Source organism: Miniopterus natalensis, chromosome 11 (assembly GCF_054644295.1).
Source record: "Miniopterus natalensis isolate mMinNat1 chromosome 11, mMinNat1.hap1, whole genome shotgun sequence".
In the NCBI taxonomy this organism is placed as follows: Eukaryota; Metazoa; Chordata; class Mammalia; order Chiroptera; family Miniopteridae; genus Miniopterus; species Miniopterus natalensis.
The window spans coordinates 31952960-31969700 of NC_142091.1; the positions used below are offsets into that span (position 1 = coordinate 31952960).

General features: G+C 37.4%; 1 protein-coding gene across 2 annotated transcripts in view; it reads left to right on the forward strand.

The window, feature by feature from the left end:
• The window catches only part of DLG2 (discs large MAGUK scaffold protein 2), a 1615022-nt gene that overhangs the window by 1336970 nt on the left and 261311 nt on the right, over positions 1 to 16741 (forward strand). For both annotated transcript variants that reach the window (XM_016206846.2, XM_087821627.1), the window contains one exon: positions 2386 to 2488. In XM_016206846.2, coding sequence (XP_016062332.2) covers positions 2386 to 2488 — 103 coding nt within the window. The remainder of the gene's footprint in view (positions 1 to 2385; positions 2489 to 16741) is intronic.

The window sequence follows — 16741 nt, forward strand, 5'->3', positions numbered from 1 at the left end:
TAATACAATAATTAATTAATTAATTAATAATGCAAGATTAAACTGTTTCGCGTACTCACAAATGTAAACCTACTTTTGCCCACCCCTGTATTTTCAGGGAAGTTATCCTTCAGAAGCACATTCATAAGTGTTTGTGGTAGCAAAAAGCTGGGTACAACCATAACCATATCAATAGGGATACTATTGAAAAGATGCTGCTGCATCCACACCGTGGAATAGGCTCCCATTGAAAGGGTAAAATGAGCCCTGGCCGTTGGGGCTCAGTTGGTGGGGCATAGTCCCGTGCACCTAAAGGTCCTTTTACCGGTCGGGGCACTTGCCTGGGTTTACAGGTTTGATCCCCGGTAGGGGGCATGCAGGTGGCAGCTAATCAACGCCCCACTCTCACATTGATATTTTTCTTTCGCCCTCTCCTTTCCTCTCTCTCTAAAAATCAATAAAAATATATTTTTTAAGTATAATGATATCAGCTGGTATTGAAGATGTCCAACATGGTTAAATGAAAACAAAAACAAGTTGTAGAATTAGATATATATATGATAGTATCCTATTCATTTAAATGAGAAGGCAATAGTATATTAAGATATGTAGAGGAAACAAAAATAAAGTCCCGTGCTTACGTGTGCATATAGCAGGTTTCTATAAAGCGTGCACAAGAAACCGCTCACAGTGGTTACCACGGGAGTGCAGACAGTGAAGGGACTTTACACTTTTCCTTATATGCCTTTCTGAAACATTACAATTCATTTGCCGTGACCATATAATTTTTTAATTAAAAAGCTAACTGTAATTGCTTGACAAGAGACGTTTTGGTACATGTCTCATGCATTCAGCTTCCTCTAGGCAAGAGCCTGGATCAAGTACGTTTCCTGTCTCTTCTAGCTCTTGAGTCAGGCTGCTGACTTATCAATGACAATCTCTGAAACGACTATCAGCTACCAAGGAGTTAATCTGAAATTTTATAGTTCAAAGGAACTGTTAGAACCAAAGAGCTCTTTGAGTCTAACACAGAGAGGCAGAAGAGAATCAAGGTTCAGACTGGCGACACGACAGTCACTCAGTGACTGAGTGGCACAGGCAGGCCAAGCCTAGCTCAGCGGGCTTCCCGATTTACTGTGCAATCAATGATTCCAGTAAGGAGTTCACCAGAACAGAAAACCAGGGATGAGGCCAAGAAAGTTGTAAAAGTGAAAAAGGAGACTTGAATGAGGTTACTAGGAGAGGCCCAGGATGAGGAATTGAGGATGACGGATGTTCCAGGCCTGATAGGGAAACAGAGCTGTAACTCCCACCGCCCAGCCAGTATCATTGTCAAAAAGGATTCGTGAAAGACCAGACAAGACTCTATATTTTATATGTAGATAAACTAATCAATTCTTTTATTTTTTTTTCGTGGGCTGTGGCTATCTTCCCTGTAAATAAAAGGAAGCAGAATTCTGATATCATCTGCAGAAACCAGCCTCCGTGTAGGTTAGGAAACTGGACCTACTGTGTGCTCAACTGAATAGAAAGGCTTCCTCGGGCTTGTCTTGTTCACCTCTGTCCCCCACCCACCGTCTCACTCCTGGGGTGGACAGGGAGCCCTGTCATCGAAAAAGCACTCAGTGATTACGTTGTGTTGACTTAGACTGAATTGATTTGAGAAAGATTTTAGCTTTTGCTTCTCATTAAATTTGACTTCAGAATGAATTTTCCCTCTTGGCAGTTCTGAGCTTGTTTTGAGATGCTCTGTTTCTCTTTTGGCGTGGGCCCCAAAATGGGAGTTAGCAACAGCAACATGAACTCCAGGCATTCTTTATTTCATTTTGTCAAAATTCATGCTGGAATTGTACAGGAGAGATGGGGCAGTTGAGTTTATTTTGGAACAAGACTCAGGGCTATCTAGCCAAGCTCGGGATGACAGGACCAGGCATAGGACCAAAGAAGGGGTTTTGGAGGACAGCCAGCCCCATTGTATACAGTGTCCCCAGAATCCCACCTGAATATATTAATCTGTCAGTACATGTTTGTCTATGTGTATCACATGTGTCTCTCTTTATTACCTTGTTTTTCCACTAATTTTGAAGGCTCCTGTCTACCCCCAGAAATCTAGGAAACTCACAGAGACGTATGAAATGCACACACTGAAATCCTAGTGGCCATGAGCACGCAAAAATGTTTCAACCTTGTCAGACCATAGCACAAACACCACAAGATGAAATTTCATGTGTCTGCTAACTAAAAGTTCTCAAGAGCGTAACACAAAAATGCCTGGGTAGAACATGAGGGATTTTGAGTCAAGTGACATAATCTTAGACAGCCTCTCAGTTTTAGGAAACTTTTTTTCTTCTCTCAGTATAATATACCTTATGAAACACCAAAATTCTCTGGCTTCTTGTCTTTCAGGTGAATGGCATTGACCTCCGTGGAGCATCGCACGAACAGGCTGCTGCTGCACTGAAGGGGGCTGGACAGACAGTGACAATCATAGCACAATACCAACCTGAAGGTCAGTGAGCACCCTAACGTCTAATGTTCTGAGATGTGAAAGTGTGAATGTGGATCTGTGTTTCCGATCACCTGTGTTAACTAGTCACTGCCAACAAAGAAAATCTATGCTCTGTGTCCCAAGAACATGAGGCTGTGTTATCCTTAATTTTCCAGACAGTGAGAAAGTCCTGTTTGAAATATGAATTCCAATAAATAACAACCAGCATCAGCTTTATTTCATTTATATTCTTATCTGGCACATATCTTTTTGGTCAGCAATGGATACTATTAAAACAATTAAGATTTAGGAAGCAAGAGGGAGAGATTTCATGTACAGAAATAGACCATGATCAGTAGGCCATGTTCTCGCCTTGTGGCATTAGCTCTTATTAACAGTAACATGGTTTTTGGATGCCCTTGATCTGGATTTTATTTTATTTTATTTGCCTTTCTGCTACACTTTGGAATGCATCACTATAAACCCTAAGACTTGGTGAGATGTCATAAATCCAATTAACCTACTGAGACTTGATGATATTATATCCTAAATTGAATTAGACCTACTCTGCTCTTTGGTTTGTTTCAACATCTGTTTCAGTGATCAGAATGAGGCGCAATGAGACATCTGGGATGTTATCTGTTGTAGTTGATTTCTTAGCAAATGTATATATAGAATGCTTCTTTGTTCATGAGACATAGTTAAGCATACCACTGGGGGCTAGATTTTGTACCAAAACAAAGCAAAATAAACCAAGAGGAATATGGCTTCTGTCTTCAAGAAATATGGTTAATTGCTTTTGATCTATGTGGCTAGCCATCAGGAGTATTAAACAGCCAAACATGAAAATACAAGATGCCATCAAGGAAGAGCCTATGTGCATGTGGGTATATAGAGCTTCTTTGGCCTTTTCAAGTGATTCTTATTAATGTCAACTGGCCTATTGTTGTTTGGAAGACTGAGGTTTGCGTCTTGCCTGTAGCATCTTAGATTTTACCATTCATGGTGGCCAACCACATGTTTTACCTGAGAATAGAGAAAACATTCTGCCAAGTGTGTTTTGATACATTTCTTTCACTTTGCCTGGCTTTAGAATTAGAATTTGCAATTGTTATACAAATATATGTATATATTAAATGTTTTCTCTTATTGCTCTAGCCCAGATGTGGCTAGAGAGCTGGGGAAGAGGGGATAGATTGGTGATTGTCAAAAGACGAATGATGACTACACGAAGGGAACATGTTCTTCCCAGACAGTTTTCAGAAGCCTTTCTACTTCTTAAAAATTAGTAAACATGTCTTCTAGTGGGAATAAACAGCTCCAAAAGTACCCATTGTAAATCGCAAAATGAAAAGATCTGGGTTAGCACAATCTGATAAACAAATCCTAGTAATAACTTTTTCATGGGACTCTTTCATTTTCTTGATAGCTGTTTTTTTTCAGTCTCATAACCTGGTACATGGCATAAATATCCTGGGCTGTTTTTCCATTTTGGAAAAATTTTATCCCAAACAATTCTGCAGACTGATAAGGTGGTCAGAACTATAGTTACACCAATGAGAAGCTCTTGGTAGTAAAGACAGCCATCAAAATAACCTTGAACAGATGATTTCAAGCCTTAAAGGCTACAATAAAGGACAAGCTGTTCCTAGTTCTATCAGCATAAATCATCTCAAGCTTCCTTACTATTTAGTTTCCTTTTAGCAATATACTTAATTTAGATACCGTGTTGTATTTTAACAAGATGCCTGTTCAAAGCATGTCTTATAAATCACAAAAATCAATTTTTAAAGTGCTCCTAAAGAAACCTGCAAATAACAACAAGAAGCTTATTTTTAAATGCCAAAGTACAGGTGAGGTTCACGGAATGACTTCCCTATTTTAATATTTTAACTGTATTGTAATTTGTTGAAGCTTTAAATCAGTTGGAAATGTAGTTATGCAACATCGCGCAGCCATTTTTCCTTCTTTGCAAATGTAATGTGCAACTAAGCCTTAATTTAGCTATTGTTTGAAATGGAAAACTGGTTGGATTGTTGTTTAGGTCATTTAGGGACATTTAAATTATATTACATCTTTAGGAAATAATGAACAATTTACCTTTAAAATAGCAAGTGGAAAAAAGAGCATGCCATGAGATTCCATTAAGAAATTCTCACGAAGTCCCCTTCATTTGCACCAGTATTGTGAGGTGTCCATGCTAAGACACATTTTATCGACATCTCTTTTGCTATATGGTCAGGAACCATGCTTTCAGTAAATAAGTTTTCGGGTTACATTCAAATGTTTTTACAGGACTATTCTAGATGCCTTGCTCAGTATTACTAAATATTCGGGAAATTTGGCCAATATCTCCATCCCAAATCTTTGTCTTTAAGGAATTGTTTATCTTATTGAGGAGAAAGAACTTAGATGCATTTAATAGAGATCAGTTCCTGATGATATAGGACCAAAACTGTGTGATAATGGTACCATCTCTATGAAGCATGAAATGTCAGAGAATGGATAAACCTGCAGGAGCCAGAACAGTACAAAGAGTACTTTATGGAAATGAGGGAATAGAGCCAGTTCTTGAAGAATGGGTGAGATTTCTATTCAGGAGAGGAGGCAGAAAGACTGTCTTGCTAAATCCACAGGATTGTGAGCTCCATGCATGCAGAGACAAAACCTATATTTTGTTCACTGATAAATCTGTCTTCAGTGTTGTGCTATAATTGGTATTTCTTAAAGAGTCGCTGAAGTAATGAATAAAAGTTTACCATTTTTCAGTGCTTGAATTTCCACTTGAAGGTAATTGAAGGCTGAAGAAATTCGTTTTTACTACTTGCATTTTTAAATGTTTGCTTCAAAGCAGAAAATAAGTACTAAACAAGTGGGTGTCACAAAACATAAAACCATTTCCAATTGTGTTTTCATAATATTTAGCACATTTTTAAAATAATTATAAATAATTTATAAATATCATAATGTAGCAATAAATGTCTTTCTTGATAAGTGTCACTGCTCAGAGTAAGGCCTAAGTTGTTCTACTCACAATTCTGCTTAAAATGACTTTGACCCCAGTTGTCTGAATTACTCTATCGTCAGTATTATTCAATGTCTAGTTCTAGATGGTGGAATTGAAGAGTCACATAAAAACATACAAAATGGTGTGGTGTGATTGTAATTAACTTTTACCGTCTTTTTTTTTAAAAAAATTATGTTTATTGTTGAAAGTATTACAGATTTCCCATTTTTCCCCCCATTGACGCCCTCTGCCCCCCTTCCGCCCCAGGCCTTCACCACACTATTATCATCTGTGTCCTTTGGTTAATCTCTTCCCACCCACCCTCGCCTCCCCTTGGAGATTCGTCAGTCTGTTCCATGCTTCTATGTCTCTGGATCTATTTTGTTCATCAATTTATTTTGTTCTTTAGATTCTACATATGAGTGAGATCATATGATACTTGTCTTTCTCTGACTGACTTATTTCACTTAACTTAATACTCTCCAGGTCCTTCCATGCTGTCTCGAAGGGTAAGAGATCCTTCTTTTTCACAGCTGCATAGTATCTTTTTAAAATCCAATTTCTATCACATGTTCACTTTGAAATTAACATATATTTACATTAATAATAAGAAGAAAATGAAGTTATTTTGTCTTTTTTTTAATAAAAAGGATCTTATATCTGGTACTTCAGGAATAATTCTACTTAAGCAGTATAGAGAGTTAATTCTTATAAAAACCTCAATTACCTATATTCAATTCATGAAATTACTCCAACACTATTGAAAAAGGAAATATAATGCCTGCCACCCCCTCCAAATATACATACACCTTTCCTTACTCTTCCCAGCCATCTCCCCCATTCCTTTTAGAATTATCTTTTTAAAAGATATGACCCCAATGTACCCGTGTACAAACCCCTTGCCCTTAGCGACATGGTCCTAAGCAACCTTCATGCCCCCTGTCCACCCACCCACATCCATCAGTATCCATTTTCATCATCCTCTCTCACTGCTGCACGAGGCTGCTCCCGGCTCCTACACTTAATCCTGAATTGTCATGTTTCTGGGCCTTTGCTCATGTGGGTCCCTCTACCTGGAGTTCCTTTCTTCCCTCTCCACCTGTAGGACTCCTAGGCATCTTGAGGACCCTCAGATGTTAATTCCATTAAGAAGTCATCTTTATTCTGCTAAGACAACATTAATTGCTTCTTTCTCTGAGCTCCCTAAACCTGAATTCAGGTACCTGGTGTGTCCCTTATCATGATTTGCACATTTCTCCATTCAAGTAAGCTTCTAGAGGACAAGGACCCTTCTATCACATTTTTTTAAATCCTCACCCAAGGACATGCTTAAAGAGAGGAAAGGAGAGAAAAAGAGAGAGAGAAATAAATGATGTGAGAGAGAAAGATCAATCTGTTGCCCTCTGTATGTGCCCTAACCATAAATCGAACCCTAAACCCAGGAATGTGCCCTGACCAGGAATCGAACCAGCAACCTTTTGGTGCATAGGATGATGCTTAACCAATTGAGCCCCTCCTGCCGGACATCTATCACGCATTTATCTCCCATGTTAATTTGCTCAAAATGAACTTGACGGTGCTTAATTAAACAGGTATCAAATGAATGGTTCTCCCCTTGTTTTAGAAGTGCAATGTAAATATCTTCAGTGTATTGGCCAATATTAATAATAGGTACTTAAGAAATAGTTGATGAATGAATATTGAATGAATGGCCTAGAGTTTTGATATTAGATACAGAAATGGTAAAAATCCCTAGATTGGACATTTGATGTTGATGCAATTTTTAGATGGTGCCTTTTTGGCTTTTGTTACAAACCTTTGGTGACCAGAAAATCACAGAAAATTTACAGCTGTTGCTCTGTAATACAGCACAAAGAATAGATGATTAAAGCTGTAATACTTTTTTTAAAGTTCTGAAACTCAACTTGAACACCATTGATGAATTTAAAAAGACATTGATTACAACTTAATTATATATTTGTTGAAAAGGATCCAACACAGCATTCCTCTGGGTCAGACTGCGGCAAATCTTTATAGTATTTGTTGCCTTCTCACTAGTATAATACCTATATTTAGTGTGAGATTACTGACTGGAGTTGAAATAATAAACCACCAGATATTCACTAAGAGCACCAAGTGAACAATATAAATTGTTGAATAAAGCACAAAATGGAGACAATTAATGGCCAGGCTCTTCCTATGAAAGTCACCAATATCCTCTTGCCTTTAATCTGTCTACTCAGGGCATTGTTGGGAACACTTCAAGGCCTTCAGAAAGGCCTGCAAGTAAAAAGAGAAAGTTGATGGTGGTCTCCATCAGCCAGCAGGGACTTGAATAGACCGTGGAGGGGCTTGTTTTCCTCCACCTCTTATTCTTTAACAGAATACAACTTGAGTTCCTAAAAGAAGAGCCCAAAGGACAGAGTTGATTATTGCCTGGAGACTCATAAGTGTGGTGTGGTTTATGGAACTGTGTGGTTCATACATACATTCATTCATTCAATAGATGTTTTTACTGAACACTTTACTGTGCCTCAATCAATGGTCTAGGGAAATGATAAGCAGTGAATCAATATGAATAAATATAGCACTTGTCAGATAGTGATAAGTAGTGTAAATAAATATGAATAAGGGTTAAGATGATAGTGACAGAGAAATATATGTTGGGTAGGGAAGGCCTTGCTAATAAGATGATATTTCAGCAGAGACTTAAAAGAAATGAGGGAGTATACCATGGAGGAAGCTGGGGGAAGAAATTAATTATTCTAGAGTCTTGGTCTACCAAGAGTGGTCAATGCACTAGCAGCATAAATATCAGCCGAGAGCTTGTTAGAAATGCACAGTCTCAAGCCCCAGTTCAGGTCTACTAAGTCAGAATCTGCATTTTTATCAAGATTCACAGGTTATTTGTACATACATTAATGTTTGAGCACTGCTCTAGAATACTTAGTGCCCTGCAAGAATTGTCACTTGTCACTATTGAACTGGTTTCTTCCTAGAGTACTAGGCAAAGTCTTTGAGACTGTACCACCAGGTTTGAGTTCCGCCATGTATCTCTCAATTAGTCATGCTTCAGTGATTTAATTAGGGATTTGTTAGGCTGCAGGGTATCTAAGAAATTCATATGTCATCCACCTCTGCTTTGCCTACCCCTCTCCTCTAAATACAGATTTTCAAGCAAATCCATAAACCTTGTTCAGACCCCTCAGTTAGTGAGACAATGAGCCTACTATAAAGCTTCATTTTCTTTAATTATGGTCATTCCTGCAGGTGAGTAAAGAAACATTGTGTTGGGATGGGGTCCAATTGAACCCCACCCTGACCAATAGCTTCATGAACTAAAAGGCATCAAGGCATCATTATAAAATTTCTTTGAGTAATTTACTATATTTTAAAGCAGAAGTTCATTTAAATAATCTTTCTCACTCCTTTTAAATTGTGAAGCTAATTCAGAAAGACAAGTTGGTATTTTAGCATGAAGTGAAACTCTGATCTTACTCAGAGTAACTGCTCTGAATTAAGTCACCAAGCTTAAACCGGAGTTGGACCCTATGTTGCATTTCTCTACAGGGTCAAGGATATAGTGAGAGCTAGAAATAAGTGCCTAGTTTACTCTCTGAGGAACATAGATGCTTTCTGTACCTGGAGGTTCTCAGAAATGAAAACATGTACAACATCCCAAAAGCTTGCTTAAAATGCAAGCTATATTTCTTTCTTTAAATCGATGTCTACATAAGTTTATGCATATGAATGAGCAGCTGTGGCATGTTGAAATGTTTTCTCAGTGCAAATAACTGCATCTTAAATGCCCAGGAAAGATTCATAAAGTCTAGCTGTAGGTCTTGGTCAGAAATTGCATCAGCATCCTCAGGGAACATGTAAGATGAGCTTTGGAATGGAAAGTACCGTGCAAGACTGAGCCGGGAAGAGAAGATCGGTATTCTCGTGCCAACTCTCACTCAAGCTGTGTGACCTTGCGGCAGTAATTCATCTTTACGAGCCTCAGTGTTCTCACCTTTAAAGAAAAATAATGGTAAGATGGGTGAGACATTATCAGAATAATCCTCCAGTTATTAAATTCTAGATTAAAAACATGACCCCTAATTTCAGATAGTTCCATTACTTGAAAGTTTCATCACATGTGTTACATCTTTATTCTTTGCATTTTTTGCATTCTCTAGGAAGACATGAATGCACAATCTAGTTAAGTTGATGCATTCTATGGGGTTTAAATAGAATCACTGAGAAACAGGAATTAAGAGTTGGAAGAATCCTTAAAGATCATCTGTCCAGCTTCCTCATTTCCCAGATATGGGGAGCAGCAGCTCAGTCAGCATTCAGATAGGAAAGCAGTTCAATATCTTAAAAGTTATTATAACTACTAAAGCTGAGGCCAGCTGAACAGCTAGTAAATTCCTTGATTCTTTTAATTCGCCATAGTAGCTAATGATGGCCGATGACTTAAACTGCCCAAGGACTCTAACTCAGCAAGATTGTTACGATCAAATGGACATAAAGGGGCTGAAAAATTCTCATGGAGTCTCAGGGCTTTCTCATGTACACAGCTTTATTTTCTAACTGGTTACTGTTCCTAACTGCTGTTATTTGTGTATCACAGTTGAATGATAAAAAAGAACTTCAAAAATATAAGCAATTATTGTTAACTTAAAAAATAACCACCATTCTTGCAATACTGGTAGTTTGACAGATAGGTCAAATATATTACGATTTGCCTCATCCCATTTCTAACTTCTTCCTGCAGCACCCTTCATCTGTGTATCCATCCCTCCACCCATCCATCCCTCCACCCATCAGTTCATTCACCTGTCTGCTCATCCATTCATCTACCCATCATCAATCAGTTCATCTTTAGTGATAGTCTATATTGCCATATATCAGATTTCTCCAAATATATTACATTAAATCTGGTTTAATTAATCTGGCTGGCATATTCTAATTTTTACCAAAATGTTAGGAAGGAAACTTAAATAAAATTTTACATGACTCTAGAATTTGTATTGCTCGACCCTCTTTCCTCACAGCTCCCTCTCACACATGTATATTGCACTAACAGCTCCTGCCTCCTCCTGCAACTAAAAATCTCCTTGCTGTCCCCTCGCTCAATTATTCTTTCTGTGAGCCGTCTCCCCATTGCTTTTGTTTCCTCCCCATTCTCCATCTGACAGAAAGCACCATAGAATGGGACTGAAAGATGATTTCTGTATCCTGCAAGTAGAGGCTGCAGATTCATAGGAGGTTCTCCCCAGATACTTTAATAATTAATTCTGCAGGATCCCTCTCACCATGCTCATACCCCAGTTTGGGCCTCGAGGGGTGTAATGAAGACAAAGAGAGGTATCAATTCCTGACTCTTGGAAAACAACAGCTCAAACTCATATCAAAGGGGTTGAAAATATTTACAAAGCTGATTATAGCTCACACCTCCTCCCCCTGGATCATGGGACCTCCTTTGACCCCATGTTCATAACAATTCTCAACCCATAATTAAATACATGGATCTCTTGGGTGTCTCATCCTGTGTTTTTATATTATTTGGAGAGTCTCTTGGCATCTAGTGACATAAAGCAATCACTTGTTATTTCAAAGAGGTTAAATAAATCCTTTGCTAAAGACATCTTGACAACCAAAAAGATCTCTTAGATGCTTACTTGTCTTTAGTAACACCCAGACCAAATACGTGGGAATAAAGGGTTTAAATCCTATTGTTGACTCTGCAAGTATTACAGAATGGGCACAGAGCCCCCCGAGATAACCCTTCCACTTGACACTGCATTTCAGGATCTTAGAGAAATATGAAAGCATATTCTGCAGAGACACACAGAAGGGGAATATAAACCAAGACAGATTTAAAATACTTATTAACTTAACTCCATAGTCTGGGTTCCCAGTCTAGTTTGTCCCCATATCTGTTGGAATATAACTCCTATTTAAGCCAATCCTCGAATTTAATAGTGATTAATGAGGCATCTTCTCCTCTCCCCGACTCTGCAGCCGATGTTTTATTGACCACATCAAAGTGACATCGCTTTTCTGAGCATTGATTCCCTTGTTTGTTAACTAAGATGGTTAGAGAATTTATTGTTTAGGCTTTTTCCAGCTGACATTCTTTGAAATTTAGTTTACTGTGTTTTCTAATTAAAACTTGTCATCAAAGAACAATAGTTACAGATAATTTCTAAGTGTTCTTTTTATTCCACACATTTTAAAACATGAAAATTCTGCTTTCACTCACTTGTGGGAAGGAGAAAGATCAATATCTGTGGAAATTGCTCTCTCTGTACTCAATAGGATTTGAACCCTCCAATAATGGTTTTAAGTTTAATTCAAATACAAGCACTTATTGGCTTGTTGGGGCTTTCAAGATAAACAACTTACCGTGAAATGGTCTCTTTGTTTATAGAACCGTTGTAGTCTAAATCTTATCAACTTAATAAATTAAATTATAATTACCAAGCTTGTAAATAGGTTTATTGAGGCTGAAAGGATGTAATATGAAAAAATAATAATTTCAAGGGTGCAGAAAGTTGAAATGGTGGCAATGTTTTCAATTCTCAGAATCACAAATAATAACTTTAAAATGGAAAAGCCGAGCATAGGAAGTATATACATCTTCAATGTGCTTTATAGATCCCTAATCCAAATAGGATTCCTGCTAGACTCAATGACTAAAGAAAAGTGATGCTCAGTGAAGTTAAGTGACTTGCCCAAGGTCATGGTACTAGTAAGTGCTGTGAGCTGAACTTGCACCCAGACCCTCCGATTCTTTCCTGTGCTTCATACTTCATCCTTCAAGTGTTGTCATCCTGTGTTATAATTCTTCTATCCAAACCAGAATAGTTGAATCAATCTAGAATTATCAGGCTTTCCCTAAGTTTACTAAATAAGCATATTTTGAGAAAACTTATGCTTGTTCGGTAAGTGGATGTTTGATGGTATGTCATTTTAACTTATTATTTAATAGTAGTATAATTACATAGGTCTAAAAATCGAAACAATATTAGAAGTTATACACTGAGAAGCCTCATTTCTGCTTTGTCTCCATAGACCTCAATTCCCATTCTATGGTGCTTTCTGTCATTTCTGCTTTGTCTCCATAGACCTTATTTCCCCTCATTTAATTAATGAGTAAATAAAAACTGAAGCTAAGACCATAGAGGAATCTAGGTAAACCCTATTTGCAGTGTTTTAAAGGTGAAACATGCTAAATAGGAGGATACTTAATAGCCTGGAGAGTTAAGAAATAAAAAATTATATTTCTTAGTTGGGTTGCATTTACATTGGCTCCTCATACTTTAAGATATTTCCCCAAGTCAGAAATAATTTTGTAAATATTAATTTTCATTCAGTGTGACTATGTAATGCCCAGTTGTTGTACTGTGTAAATTACCAAGGGATCACAGGTTCCAAAAGAAACCTTCATGCAATTGTTCTTCTTAACTGATATACTTTTTCCCGAGAAAAATTTGGGACATTTAATATCCTTTAAAGAGGTCACTGGAGTCTAAAGGGATCTGAAATCAAGGTTAAAGCCACCCCATTTCCTCAGAAGACTCACCTAGTTTCATACACTAGACATCTTCATATAAGATATTTAATAATCTTTATGTGAAACTGAATACAATAAATTCCTCTTTGTTTAAGATCAATCAGAGTATTCTTTACGAATGATTGATTTCTTAGTGCTGTAAATAATCAGACCCTATATTGTCCACATTTTTAATATTTTTCTTTTCTTTTAAATATTTGAATTTCTCAAATATAAGAGTCATTCATTGCGGGAGATTTTTCCAGGAAGCAAAGCAGGAATGTCAAGAGTTTTAGTGATAATTTCCAGCTGTTAGGACTTGGCAATGAGCAACAAAAATACAAAGAGCATTTTAAAAGAAACACAATTACCTATAAAATTGCAGACAAGTAGTTGCTTTGGGCAACTATTAGTGAGAAATAATGAAATGAGAGGGTCTTCGTAATAGTCATCAAATGCAGCTGAAGCAGTCCAAAGAAGTGCAGATGTGAGGATGGCTGGGTGGGGGCGGGGGATGCAGGGAGCACAGCAGAGCAAACTGCTGAGGGAAAATCAAAGTTGTTCAACCTGAGAGTTCTAGTAACAAGTAAGAGCACGTCTCTCCCTCCTGGTACATTCACAAGAAGACACTTTCCATAGCCTTCTGATAAACAAAGATCAAATCTTCTTACTGGAAACAAAAAAAGTGGATTTTCTTGGTGACCATGTATTTGATCATTCTGTGGTTGTTGATGGTATTGAAATGTTAAGTAGGCATTAGTTTCATTTTTTTCTCAGAGCTGTTAAATTTCTCTCACAATTTGTGTTTTCTCATTACAATTCCATATCTTTGTCTTTCCTAATTATGAACCAAAAAAATAAAACTTTACAGGCTGTAAAGTTTTATTCAGTACAAATGTAACATCTGAATATAAAATGTAATCTACTTCATTTTATAAGATAAGAGTTAGTCTTTAAATAAAATTCAAATGCATCTATTGAGTATTGTATGCCAGACATAGTCTCCTTAGGTACTTTTCATCTAAATACCTGTATCTAAATGTATGTCTCCTCTCATATCTCCAGCTATACCTCTCCTTGAGCTTTATATTCTAATGACAATAAATTGCTAACAGGCATTGATGCTTTGTTTCTATGACTTAACAATTAATCCTCTGTCTGCTCAGAGTTCCCTTCATTCCTTGCCTACTTGACAAAATCTTTTTCTTTCAAAGAACAAGCTAGAGATCACCTCCTCCAGGAACCTTTCCTGACTGCACCACTTCATCCCCAGAATAACACTGCTTCCTTTGTGCATCCTCAGTATCTTGTATTGTCCCATTTCTCCCTCCATCTTGCAATTTATGTAAACAAATGTCCAATCTCTCTGCAGACTATAAACTTCATGGGGGACAGAAGTGACCATAGTAAGTAGTCAGTAAATGTTTGATGAATGAGTAAATCAGTCCATGAAGATTTGAGTGCTGGTGATTTTTTTTTCAAGTCTATGCACTTTGAAAATGGGTTGGACCATGTGGAAAAGCTGATGGTGGCTCTAAAGATAATAATTTTAACAAATGGAAAACAGTTCGGTGGAGGCAAAAGAGAGCTTCTGCTTTATTCCACCACTAATTGCCCACATAGTAAGGAATGAACTAGGTCCAAGGACTCAAACAATCACAAATACACATGGAGAAAGTAGGTAACAACTAATAATCATCATCATGCCCAGTATGTCTAAATATTTCTCTATGTTATGCCATTTAACTCTCACAAACGCTATAATATTTTTATCCCCATTTTGCACATGAAGGAATAATATATCAGAGAAGCTACACCAGTAAGTTACAAAAGCAAAATTCCAAGTGGTTACCCATTTGCAGCATCACATCTCCGGGGAGGGCCAATAGTCAACGAACAGCTCACCTCCGCTGCCACCCACCACCCTCCATGTCCTCACCTGTTCCCCGTGGTCACACAACTGGCACAGGCTGATCTATAGGTCTGATGGCATTTCCCCTTCAAAGCCTCATTGCACATGCTAAACGCATAGTTCTAGAATCTGCAGAGCTACAGTGTACTAAGCCCTGAAACTTTAGAACTCTCCTTTGCTCTAAGAGTGCACTTTTCTCAAATATGGCAAGATGCTGCTTAATAAAACACACAGCAAGTGTCCGCGCAATTGAAGGAAGAGAGTGGTGATTAGGGTTTAAAACTGGATATAAAAAGAAAGCAGATTACCACTGAAGTGAGGATTTCTTCATGTCATTTGGTTTAAATGGAACTGTGATTAGGGAGAGAAAAAAGACATCTGAAAAGGTCATAAAAAAAATAGGAGAAATTTTGAATTTCAACTAAATGGATAAAATCTGGGGCATTGCTAATGGAAATTCTTTCTAAAGCTCTCTGCACTAAAGCATTTAATGTAAAAAGTAAAAATGCCACAGGAAACTATATGTGACTTGTAAGGGGCAGCATGGTTGATAATTAATGAATTCTATCTGAATAAAGTAACATTGAATGTATATCAAATACGTTGCTAAGATGAACAGATGAACTTTAGGCAGTGGCAAAGTAGACTTATATAGAAGAAAGAAAAATTATCAAAACCAGAAAAGAGAAAATCCGAGAAGGATGAACTTAGTTGTCAGTGAATATGTATTATCTTTCTAGTCACACACATGAGAGTTCAGATACAATGCTCTTAATAACTGAGCCACTGGAAAATAAATATTTGGAAAAAACAAAACTTATTGAAGAGAGACAGACATTGGAGGAAAGAGAAGTTGAAGACAGTGCTCCTGCTACTTTCTTGCTCTGTAATCTTGTGAAAGTTAGTCAGCCTCTCTAACCTTCAGATTTCTCATCTGTGAAAAGGAGTTAACAATAGCTTCTTCACAGGGCAATTGTGATGAACAAAACATAATTATAATTCCTGGCTCATAGGAAGTATTGAGTTAAAAGGGACTAACATACTCCAGACATTGTTCTAAGGGCTGTTCATATAGAACCATGCAGTCCCCAAAGCAAGTCTCTCAGATAGCGGCTAAGATTGTCCCCATTTTAGAGATGAAGAAACTAAGGTATAGAAAGGCTACATAACTTGCCCAAGATCACACAGCAGGGAAATGTTAGAGCTGTGATTTCAAACTCTGGTCTGTCTCCAGTGTCCCTGTTCTTGACCATCATAGATAGCATGCTACTTTTTCATACTGAAATGACAGTCTGCTTTAATTTCTCCATTGAATTTACCACTATATAAAATTATCTCTTTTGTTTATCTACTTGTGGTCTTCCTTCTCCCATTTGAAAATAAGCCCCAGGAGAGCAAGAGCTTTGATGGCTTACTTATTAGTGTATCTATAGCAGCTAGAATAGTGTCAGGCACAAAGCAAGTATTCAAAACAATTATCTATGGCATGTTGAATTATAATTATATTTGCTATTGATAAAGCAGCATGTTGAGAAATCATAAAAGGTGTTGAAAGAACCATATACCAAATTAAAGGAAATATACATAAGAAATTAAGATTCTGAGATAATAATATGCAAAACCATTGCTAGTAATGAATCAGAAGCGCTCCCCAAAATTAACAGTGACAGTTTGTTTACAAAAGAGAGTCTTGGAAAAATACATGGAACAGATGTTTTTCCCTCAATTTTTGATAACAGAATTAAAAAGAGGCACAGTCTCATTTTTCTTCATTTTCCCAACTGATAAGAAGAAGGAACACAGTAGAAT